A 12240-nucleotide genomic window follows, 5' to 3' on the forward strand; every position below is an offset into this window, starting at 1 on the left:
CCAAGTATCACAATCTTGGTCATTCTCAATTTCTAAGTTTGCTGTTGGGGGCTCTTTTTTAAAGACCCTTTTTAGTTTTTACAAGACATTATTGGAATGTGTATCAACACTTGTCCACATCGCTCTCAGATAAATCCCTATGTCCTTATTTACAACCGCCTTGCCAATGCATATACTCCTGGAAAACATTTAGATGCTGGCTATCAGATCAAAGGCTGCTGATTTCCCCACTGCCTAGCTACATTAAAAAAAAAAATCACGCAGGAAGAAACTAATAAACAAGGCAGATTAAATGTGGAGTATGACAGTGTTTCCAGAGGAAAAAACACGATACCACATAAAGCAACTCAGTTTTTAGAACAACAGTTTAAAGTAAAAGTCAGTAAAAAGTGAAAGCCCACATTTAAATCTGAGTGATCAAATTGCTTCCTCCAGTTTGATGCAAGCAGAATAACAAAAGTTGCTCAACTCCATCAAACAGGAAGAGTAGTGGGCTGTTGTAGAAAGCGCTTTTTAAGAATTAGCAAAATGCACACTAGGCACTCTTCTATGAAGTCTATGTCAAGAAACATACAAGGTCTGAATTCTACTAATTCTAGACAATTCAGATACAGGAGAATCACCTACAGAAATCGCTGAAACTAAGATTCCTGGGCCCCAACATGAGACATTTTCATTCAGCAGTTGTAGAAGAGGTCCATGATTTTTAATTAAAATAAATACATTAGGTAAACTCATTCTGAGGCTGGAAGCCTGGAAATATAGCTCCTTTACTGTTAGGACACGGGATACTTTAATAAGAGTCCAAAATATAGTCCAATACAGAGCAGCAACATGCTGAAGGAAGAGCCTACACATCTGATCTAATAATTAGAGCATCCTTCCCGTTTATGCCCAAAGCCCAGGGCCCATCAACACCAGCTCCAAGGCCGGCCAGCTCACCCAGGCAGCGGTAGGGAATGACCATGTGCGCGTGGGTCTTGCACTGCTTCCGGCCCCTCTTGCACCAGTTCTGGATGGTCACTGGTTGGTTGGCTTCCACCACGTTGGTGATCTGCAGTTCAGGGTAGACCTGGGAGGGCACAGACAGAGGAGACACGGTTACCCGGGGCAGGGCTGGCACACAGGCGCCTGATGAACCACTATTGTTATCCTGTGGTGTGCAGGCTGGCTGTACGTATTTGGTGTGTATATATATATATACAGCCTATATACATACAGGCTGGCTCTATGTATTTGGTATATATATATATATATATATATATATATATATATATATATATACACAGCCTATATGCATACAGGCTGGCTCTATATATTTGGTGTGTATATATACAGCCTATATACATACAGGCTGGCTCTATGTATTTGGTGTATATATATATATACAGCCTATATACACACAGGCTAGCTCTACGTATTCGGTGTAAATATATATATATATATATATACAGCCTATATACATACAGGCCGGCTCTACGTGTTCGGTGTATATATATATATATACAGCCTACATACATACAGGCTGGCTCTACGTATTTGGTGTATATATATATACAGCCTATATACATACAGGCTGGCTCTATGTATTTGGTAGTCAAGCTTGGGCTTCCCTGGTGACTCAGATGGTAAAAAGAAATCTGCCTGCAATGTGGGAGACCTGGGTTCGATCCCTGGACTGGGCAGATCCCCTGGAGAAGGGAATGGCAACCCACTCCAGTATTCTTACCTGGAGAATTCCACGGACAGAGGAGCCTGGTCGGCTGCAGTCCATGGGGTCACAGAGAGTTGGACACAATAGAGCAACTAACTAACATTTTGGGGAATTCAGAGTAAAGTAAATGATCGTTCACTCAAAATATGACGCAATCTAACTTTTACTTTACAAGTACTCCTACTTTATAAGCACCCATTCCAGCTTAACATTTTTTTTTTCTTTTTAAAATTTATTTGGTTGTGCTGGGTCTTAGCTGCAGCACGTGGGATCTAGTTCCCTGATCAGGATTCGAACCCGGGACCTCTGCATTAGGAGTGCATAGTCTTACCCACTGGACAACCAGGTAAGTCCTTAAACCTATTTTCTAGTGGTTTTATGGTTTAGTCGCTAAGCCGTGTCCGACTCGTATGACCCCATGCACTGTAGCCTGCCAGACTTCTCTGTTGAAACATATTTTCTAGGGCAGGTAAAATAGAAAGGAAGGAGATGCGAGCGTGCTAAGTCACTCAGTCCAGCTCGATGTGACCCTACGGACTGCAGTCCATGGCGGGGGGGGGGGGGTCCTCTTAAAAGTATGGGGTCATTTCAGTGCAAAGTAAATGGGTGGGAAGATAGTCTGTAAGGTCCCAAATAATTTTTAAAAATACTTTTATTTATTTATTTGACTGTACCAGGTCTTAGTTGCAGCATATGAAAACTAGTTTCCTGACCAGGGATCAACCCCCAGACCCCTGCACTGGGAGGGCGGAGTCTTAGCCACTGGACCACCAGGAAGATCCCCCCTAAATAATGTTACAGCAAATACACCTGAGAATATTACCATGACTGAAGTTCACCCCAACCCTGTCTTAGTCAACCAGGCAAACATTTCACACACAGGATGACACACGGCAAGCTCTCTCTGTAAAAATTCCTCTCTTTGTTCAAAGTAATTTACATAAGAATAATTTATCAAACAGTTATCATGAGTGTCGTTTAGATAAAGAACTGCATTTATGAATCTCTTCCCTTGATAACTAACTACAGCTCTTCACTCTGATTACTGTTCTCAATAAATCATGGTGTTTACTGAGCACTTGGAAAGAAATGTAAAACTTGATAAACTAAAATGGGTTTAGGAAAATATCAGATCACTTCTATTTATTAATAATAATGAGAAGAGATTTGAAGGAAAAATAGAAACATAAAAAATTAGTTTCTAAAATGGTCTTGCCCTTGTATAAGTCTTGCATTTCACCAGGGTTGCTATTTTGCCAGCTAAATACAATGGAGAGAGAAAATAGAGAACACAGGACAGAAGCAAGGAAATGGTTATAATGATGGGTTATAATAAAATCTAAAGTGGGGATGTAGGAAGAGTGTGATACACAGTTCAAAGACGGTAGTATTAGGACTTCCTTGGTGGTTCAGTGGCTAAGACTCCATGTTCCCAATGTAGGGGGACTGGGTTCAATCCCTGGTCAGTTCCCCCAATTAAGATGAAAGAGCTCGCATGCAGCAACTAAGACCTGTCAGAGCCAAATAAAATAAATAAACTAGATATGTGTATATATACATGCATATATCTTAAAAGGGCTATAATATCAATGAGTCCTGCTGTGGGTTACAGAATTCTGTCCTAAAGGTACCAAAAAATAAATAAATAAAAGTGGGGTGGATAGAAGTTGGACAGTCAGAGAGTTGAAATTAAGATTCTGGAGGAGGTACAGTCATTGGTATCTGTAAGGACTATAATAGGAATTTCAGAGGGAAGGGCTGAAGAATGATGAAAGCAAGATAACTGGAGGAATGAAAATCAGGGAACAGAGCAACTGGAATCTCGGATCATCGAGGTTGATAGCAAAATCAGCTAAGAATGATGAAAGATGCAGTCGGCTGAATGACAGAGAGTGAGGGCCTAAAATCTCTGAAGACTGAGGGGGATGCCCCTGAGGCAGAAAGAGCCCTTTGGATGCCTCCAACAGGTGGAGGAGAGGTGGGAACTAGTTCATCCACAGGTTGGGTGGGGGATGGTTTTTAGGGAGGAGAAGGAAAGTATGGTTTGGAAGTGAAAATGCAGGAGAAGAAAGATATCCCTAAGTCAGTGCTGGGAGGGAGGGCTGCAAGGAAGAATGACCTGAGAAGGCTTTGAGGGAAGCAGTGACTTTGGGGAAGAAGCAGGTTTCAGAGCACAAAGATACTGTCCACAGTGTGGGTTATGGATAGAAGAAATTTTGCTAATGATTGTCAGTGACGGTCAGAGGGAACTTTCTATCTTTAGAATGTTGATCTTTTGTTCACTGCAGAGTTTGGGGCATTAATTTTTGACCTTTAAATAGTGCATGAAAATTCCTGAGTGCCTTGCTTGCCTTATCCTATCCCAAATCTGAGGTCAAGTCTATTAAAAAATTAAGGCACTGAAAACGAGTGAAAACTGTGGTCCATCCAGAAAATGGATTACCCAGCAGGAAAAAGAAAGAAGTTATAAAGCCATGAGAAGACAGAGAGGAATCTTCATTGCCTATTAGGTGAAAGAAGCCAGTGTGAAAATGTATGTGTGAGTCCAACTGTGTGACATCCCGGAAAAGGCAAAACTAGGGCGACAGTAACAAGACCAGTGATTATCAGGGATTGGGGGAGGGAGGGATGAACAGAAGAGCATAAAGGATTTGGGGGACAGTGAAACTATTCTGTAGGATACTCGATACTGTATTGGTAAATGCATGTCATTACGCATTTGTCCAAACTCATAGAATGCACAACACCAAGAGTGGACCTAAGGTAAACTATGGACTTCGGATGACACTGATGGGTCCATGGAGGTTCATCAATTGTAATAAGAGTACTATTCTGGGGACTTCCCTGGTGGCCCCCTGGCTGAGACTCTACTTGCTAATGCAGGGTACATGGGTTTGATCCCCAGTTGGGGACTTAGGGTCCCACGTGTCTCGGGGCAACTTAGCCCATTATTGTTGTGTGCTATGTTAAGTCATGTCTGACTCTTTGTGATCCCACAGACAGCAGCCCACCAGGCTGCTCTGCCCATGGGATTTTTGAGGCAAGAAAACTGGAGTGGGCTGCCGTTTCCTCCTCTAGGGGATCTCTTCCTGATCCAAGGATCGAACTCACGTCTCCCGAGTCTCCTTCATCACAGGCAGATTCTTAACCCGCTGAGCCATCCTGGAAGCCCAAGCCCTTGGGCCACAACTACTGAAGTGTGAGTGTCTAAAGCCAGGGCTCTGCAACAAGAGAGGCCAGACACAAGAAGCCCCCGCAGCACAACAAAGATTAGCCTGCGCCTGACACTAGAGAAAATCCGAGCCCAGCAACGAGGACCCAGCGCAGCCAAAAATAATACATGTAAATAAATAGTGTAAAAAATGTAGGATTCTGCTGGGGGATGTTGAGAAAAGGGGAGAAGCTACACATGAGTCGGGGCAGGGGGTCCAGAGGAAACCTCTGCACCTCCCTCTCCATTTTGCTAGCATCTAAAACTGCTCTGAAAAATAGAGCGCTGGTCAGTGTGAAAGTGAAAAAGTCACTCAGTTGTGTCCGACTCTTTGCAACCCCCTGGACTATGAAGTCCATGCAATTCTCCAGGCCGGAATACTGGAGTGGGTAGCCTTCCTCTTCTCCCCAGGGGTCTTCCCAACCCAGGGAACAAACCTAGGTCTCCCGCATTGTAGGCGGATTCTTTACCAGCTGAGCCACCAGGGAAAAGTTTTTTAGAGCAGCATCTGAAACTGCTCTAAAAAACAGAGCCGCTGATCAGTGTAGTCTGAGGCAAATTCAACGGGGAGGTACAAGCTATGCAGAAACAGAGAGAAGGATATGTAAATCAGATCCTGGATGGGTACTGAGAAACATTCTTCCAAAACCCTTGCCAGCAACTTAGCTCTACAAGGAAAGAGCTCCTTCCCTGATCTTATTTTGTTCTTCAGTAGCTTAACACTTCAATGCATGCATTTCCATCACAAACAATGTTCAACTTGAAAATGCCACTAAAATTTAACATCCTCATGGCTTTTTGTCTCCAACAGAATAAAAGGTGAAGTGGCTTTTGGGGAAGGAATATAATTCTCCCACCACCTCGCCTTGTTTATTACATCACAAGGGTACAGCACTCATGAGTCATAAACTGTGACACCAGAGAGCTCACCCTGAGGGTCACAACACTGGGTGCAGTAAAGTGTGAGTTACTGCATTTTTCTAAAGGGGTTCCAGCTGCCACTTCACAGAAATACTACCCTGCTGAGGCTTTTCTCAGGAGCCTTCGCTTTTTACCAAGGAGGACCACGCCTGCAGGAGGCACAGTCAAGTCAAATTTTCTTCCTTTTAATTCAAAACCAAGAAACTATCTGTAGGGAACATATTGTTAAGAAAAAAAAAAAAAAAAATATATATATATATATATATGTATATGCCTGGTTCACAGTGCCATTTTCAGTATCCTAAGGTAATAACTGGAGCAAAAAGCAGTAACTTATTTGGTGGGTAATTTTCTAGCAGATACAATTGCATATGGACCAATTAAGATCAAAGAGTGCTGAAGAACTGATGCTTTCCAACTGTGGTACTGAAGAAGATGTTTGAGAGTCCTTTGGACAGCAAAGAGATCAAACCAGTCAATCCTAAAGGAAATCAACCCTGAGTATTCATTGGAAAGTTTGATGCTGAAGCTGAAGCTCCAAAACTTCACCTGATATGAAGAGCAGACTCATCAGAAGAGACCCTGATGCTGGGAAAGATTGAGGGCAGGAGGAGAAGGGGGTGACAGAGGATGAGATGGTTGGAGGGCATCACCGATTCAGTGGACATGAGTTTGAGCAGGTTCCAGGAGATGGTGAAGGACAGGAAAGCCTGGGGAGCTGCAGTCCATGGGGTCGCAAAGGGTTGGATACAACGGATGGACTAAACAATAACAACAAAACGATCAGAGAAGACAGGGCCTCTTCCCTGACCGTCACCAGAGCTTCACAAAGTGATCAGCTAAACACAGAATTTCCTTCCAGTTCCCACCCTAAAATCCAGGGCGTATGTGTTATTTCCTGTGCTTCACCTTCTTTCTCTAGGACGAGGACATCAGCGATTGTTAGCAGTTAGAGGAGATTAGGAAACCACAGGAATCCCATGCATGGTTTGCCTACTGCTTAACAATGAAAAGGTAAGTGGCAGCTTCCACCCCAGCAGCCACTTTTATCCTGAGACAAGGAGCTATTAATTCGAATTTGCCCAAGAGAATAAAAAATTGCTGTTCTCAATTCAGGAAGTTTATTTAAAAGGGGGGAGGCACACCAAACTTTAAAGGCATGTAATTTCTTCTGAAGCACATCTAGTCCCAGCTAGTCACAGTGATTACCAGAGGCACAAGGAACTTCCAAGTCAGAAAGAAAAACCTAACAAAAAAAAACACAATAAAAACCACACTGAGGTTTCTGACAAAAATTTGAAATACTACATCTTCCCTGGTGGCTTACTTAGCTGGTAAAGAATCTGCCTGCAATGCAGGAGACCCGGTTTCTATTCCTGGATCAGGAAGATCCCCTGAAAAAGGGAATGGCTACCTACTCCAGTATTTTTGCCTGGAGAACTCCATGGACAGAGAAGCCTGGTGGGCTACAGTCCATGAAGTTGCCAAGAGTTGGACTGTATCTTATTTTTATTAAACAGCGCCAGTATATGATCAGAGACAAAGAAGCATTTTTATGTTATGAGACAATAATTCGTGACAAGCATTCTATGTTTCTTGTGTGGTGTCTCACACCTTCACACAGGAAATACAGATATCTGAGATCCCCAAGCTATTTCATTTGTATGTTGCATGCATAGAGTGCTCACACAACAAGCATTGCTGAGAATTTGCTAAAACAGCAGGTATTAGCAAAGCCTGATTTTTATAGGGCCCCCATCCTTTTCCAAAATGTCTCCTCTTTGAGCCCACTGATTGCTATTTTTTTAATTATGAAAAAATTCAGATGATGACCGCTTCAGTAATCAGTATTTAAAGCAGAAGCAAATGCAGGCTTGGGTCAGTTCCTTGAAAAGCAGACACTCCGCAGTTCCTAAAAACCCTTCTTCCTGAATTACACAGGGCAGTCACTGAATAAACACACTCACTGTGCAACAGGCACACTCTTCTTAAGACCCCTACACTGCACTTCAAATGCTGAGGTCCACGAGGGTCCTCCCCCGTGGACAAACCTCCACTCACAGTGTAATGATGTGAACCCTTCTTGCCCACTTCAGGAATGCTTTCTGGTATTTATCGCAGTGTCCCTGACATTTGGGTTAAGTACATATGTGCACCGCCTCCCCGTTGCAAACATACTTTCCACAGGCAGGAAACACAGTGGGACCCCCACTCGCAGCCTCGCCGAGGTGCTCCAGCTTCATGGAACGTTGGTTCAAGCTGATCAGGAGGCTGCCAACATGCCTGCCCCTCTCTGCAGCCCTCCAGCCCCCACCCCCTTGTCTGCAAAAGCTCTCCTGAGTGCCCATATTTTAACTCTGCAGCTCTGGCCCCATAGCTGATTACATCCAGAGGAAAGCGCTCTGTCAACTGCATTCTCCTTGCTTAAGTGCTGTGAACGAACACATCTAGGCTCTGGTTAGCTAAGCCTGGCAGGCAGGAGAAGTCACAGACAGAGGCTGTGCCTGGCAAAACCACGAGGGGACAGGAAGCAGGCAATTGGAAGAAGCAAGAAAATAAGAAGATGGACAGAGAGAGATGCTAGGATGAGATGGCTGTGGACCCAAGTCACAGAGATATGGAGCGGATGAGACAGGGACCACCTGATTACCTGTAACTCCAGGGAGGGGTGAAGGGTCTCCTTCGATAAGCACACCCACTTTTAAATAATTATTTATTTATGGCTGTGCTGGGTCTTCCTTGCTGCGTTGGGGCTTTCTCTAGTTGCAGGGTGGGGGCGGGGAGGGGAGGATGCTCCCTGCAGTGTGGTGTTGCGCTGGCTTCTGTTGCAGGACAAGGCTCCAGGGCTTGTGGGCTTCAATGGCTGTGGTGCACGGGCTTAGCTACCCCGAGGCATGGGGAGTCTTCCTGGGCAGGGATCGAACCCATGTTCCCTGCACTGGAAGGTGGATGCCTATCCACCGTACCACCAGGGAAATCTAAAAAGCCCCTCCTTTTAAACATAAGTTATTGTGGTAGCTTCATCTTCCTTCCGAATAAATAAAACCCAAGAAAACTGCCCCAGCTCAAAAGCTGGTTCACTAATATTCCCTTTCTTGATCCTTCAACCTCTGAATCTGAAGCATTTTATGCCATCACTTTTATCTGATCACCGACCATTCACCTATTACAATGATGCATGTTCCTGCCCCCTTAGACTATACACACACTCCTTGAAGGCATGGACTGTATGATTCATTTTCTGTTCCCTCAATGGTGGTCAACACTGTAACAGCGCAGTGAGTGCTTGATCAATAGATAACAAGTATTTCTGCCTAAGTTCAGAATCCATTAGACATAGGGAAATTTAGCATATATTAAACACCCATTGGATATCATCAATGTATCTCTTAAGATAACCTGAATGGTATGATATTACTGTTGGATCATAAGCTTCTGAGAAAAATAAGCACCTCAGTGTCTTCTAAGATTGTTCTTTGAAGTATGTATGATGTGCCAACTTTGTCATATCCGACTTTGTGACTCCATGGACTACAGATCATCCTCTGTCCATGTGATTCTCCAGGCAAGAATACTGAAGTGGGTTGCCATTTTCTTTTCCAGGGGATCTTCCCAACCCAGATATCCAACCTGGGTTTTCTGCATTGCAGGAAGATTCTTTACCATCTGAACCACTCACTAGAGAAGCCCTACCAATAATAGTATCTTATATAAAAAGCAATGGATTATTGCTAATAAATGTTATACATAAAGTTGAGGAAGACACTTAGGAAGAATTAAAAGTCAGGCTCTTCCTAGGCTAAGGGGGCCCATCTGACTGGGCCAGGCATCTGTAACAATCAGCTACCTTCTCTGGCCATATAAATATGTTTTATCTTTGACAGCAAATCTATCCGTACATCAATTTAAAAAATTTAAGGGAGTTGAAGAAATTTCAAATATCAACAATCAGGAGAGGTACAGTAGAAACCCTCTTAGATCCATATTAGAAGGTTATAGTTGGTAACTCAATTAGTTTTCCCAGAAAAATACCTTAAAAACTTGGTAACCATCAGCACATTTTCATCCTAAATTAAAAAAATCTGGAGTCTCCATTTCTCTATGTTTATCTGAATTGAAAAAATATTAATCTCAGACAAGATGACATTTAAGTTGTTAAATATGCAAACCAAGAAAAGATACGGATGATATTTAAGAAAGCCAAGAACTTACATATACAAAAATATAAAAATATATCTTTAAGACACATACTATTAATACTACAAAAACTTTCCTTCTTTGGAAATATTAAGGACAAACAGGGTACTTCTTGGAGTATCCTTTTGCAACTGGCCATTTGGGACAAGGGATTAATGAATGCCAAAAGTTGTGTTTATACACAACTTGACTAAACCACCACCACCAGGTACCAAATAACCAAGGATGTTTCAAGACCACAAAATCAAAAGTGGCCAATAAAAGGCTGAAAACAGAATTAATGATCAGGGTCATGTGCATTGATACTCATTCTGAAAATAATTTGCTTACTACTTTTTCTGGTCTTTCAACACTTAAAAATCAACCTTTAATTAAATTCTCCAGGATATTTCTTTTTGAAAAAAGCTTCCCCGGCAGCTAAGCAGCAAAGAATCTGCTTGCAATGATGGAGATGCAGGAGATTTGGGTTCAATCCCAGGGTCAGGAACATCCCCTGGAGGAGGGCATGGCCACCCACTCCAGTATTCCTGCCTGGAGATCTCATGGACAGAGAAGCATGGTGGTCTATACTCTAGAGGGTCACAAAGAATCAGACACAACTGAAGCGACTCAGCACAAATGCTACAAATAATGTAGTGTTGTTAAAATGGTGTTTAAAACATGTAAGTCAGAAATCAATAAATAACATGTGTTACTTTACTTTATCTTCATCAATTTACAGCTGCAAAAGGCATGAGCAACGTGTCTATCTGCTCAAGGGGCTTGCCCAAAATAATGCATGGCATCTGAAGGAGGTAAGGTAGAGAACTGGGATTCCAGGCTTTTCCAAGAACAAGAGCAATTAGATTTTATAATTATTGGAGTGATGAGCACAGGAGGAATACAAATACTATTCTTTCTACTTTTACATATGCTTGAAATTCTGAATTAAAAAGAACCAAAAGTTTAAAAGGGCTTCCCTATGACTCAGACAGTAAAGAATCCACCAGCAATGCAGCAGACCTCTGGATTCAATCCCTGGGTCGGGAGATCCCCTGGAGAACTCAACATTCAAAAAACTAAGATCATGGCATCCGGTCCTATCAGTCAAGTTGCTCAATTGTGTCAGACTCTTTGCGACCCCATGGACTGTAGCCTACCAGGTTCCTCTGTCCATGGGGTTTTCCAGGCAAGAATACTGAAGTGGATTACCATTTCCTTCTCCAGGAGATCTTCCCGACCCAGGGATTGAACCCGGGTCTCCCACATTGTAGGCAGACGCTTTACGGTCTGAGCCAATAGAAGTGGAAACAGTAACAGATTTTATTTTTGGGGGCTCCAAAGTCACTGTGAATGGTGACTGCAGTCATGACATTAAAAGACGCTTGCTCCTTGGAAGGAAAGCTATGACAAACCTAGACAGTGTATTAAAAACCAGAGACAAAACTTTGCTGACAAAGGTCTGTATAATCAAAGCTATGGTTTTTCCAGTAGTCATGTGCAGATGTGAGAGTTGGACCATCCAGAAGGCTGAGCGCTGAAGAACTGATGATGCTTTCAAATTGTGCTAGAGAAGACTCCTGAGAATCCCCTGGACTGCAAGGAGATCAAACCAATCAATCCTAAAGGAAATCAACCCTGAATATTCACTGGAGGGACTGATGCTGAAGCTGAAGTCCCAATCTGCTTCTGTTTGTGTTCAAGTCTGTTTCTGTTACATTTGTGTCATAATTTAGATTCCACACATCACTTAGCTGTACAACAAAAATTAACAAAACATTGTAAATCAACTATACTTGGATCAAATATTTTTTAAAAAAAGAAAATATATCATGAACTTTTAAAAAAAACCCTCAAATCGGTGACAGCTCTGAGTACTCAGACAGCATACTAATTCTAAGTTCTAAACAATTTTCACTTCAGCGTCAAAACTTAAACAAAGCATGTCCAAGTCAATCTATTTCTGCTTCTGGATTAAAATAACATAGTCTCGCCTCTATAATTTTCTGGAATACAAAGAAAAATCCTATCTCAAACCATTTCTTAACATAAATTCTTGTAATAATGGGAGATAGTAGAGGCTATATCTAATTTAATTGGAAAAGAGAACTGGAAGCTGAAATTGCTCTCTGATTACAACTTAATGAGGAGTTGAGAGGCAAGACCCAGCTGATGAAACACCACTGCAATGACGGGAAGGGATGTGCACCGCTGTGTT

At 42.5% G+C, this 12240-nt stretch overlaps 1 protein-coding gene across 6 annotated transcripts in view; it reads right to left on the reverse strand.

Moving 5' to 3' along the window:
* Positions 1-12240, reverse strand: part of APP (amyloid beta precursor protein) — a 285965-nt gene that overhangs the window by 196621 nt on the left and 77104 nt on the right. For all 6 annotated transcript variants that reach the window (XM_065913687.1, XM_065913685.1, XM_065913682.1 and 3 more), the window contains exon 3: positions 943-1072. In XM_065913687.1, the coding sequence (XP_065769759.1) occupies positions 943-1072 (130 nt within the window). The remainder of the gene's footprint in view (positions 1-942; positions 1073-12240) is intronic.

The sequence above is a fragment of the Muntiacus reevesi genome, chromosome 21 (assembly GCF_963930625.1).
Source record: "Muntiacus reevesi chromosome 21, mMunRee1.1, whole genome shotgun sequence".
In the NCBI taxonomy this organism is placed as follows: Eukaryota; Metazoa; Chordata; class Mammalia; order Artiodactyla; family Cervidae; genus Muntiacus; species Muntiacus reevesi.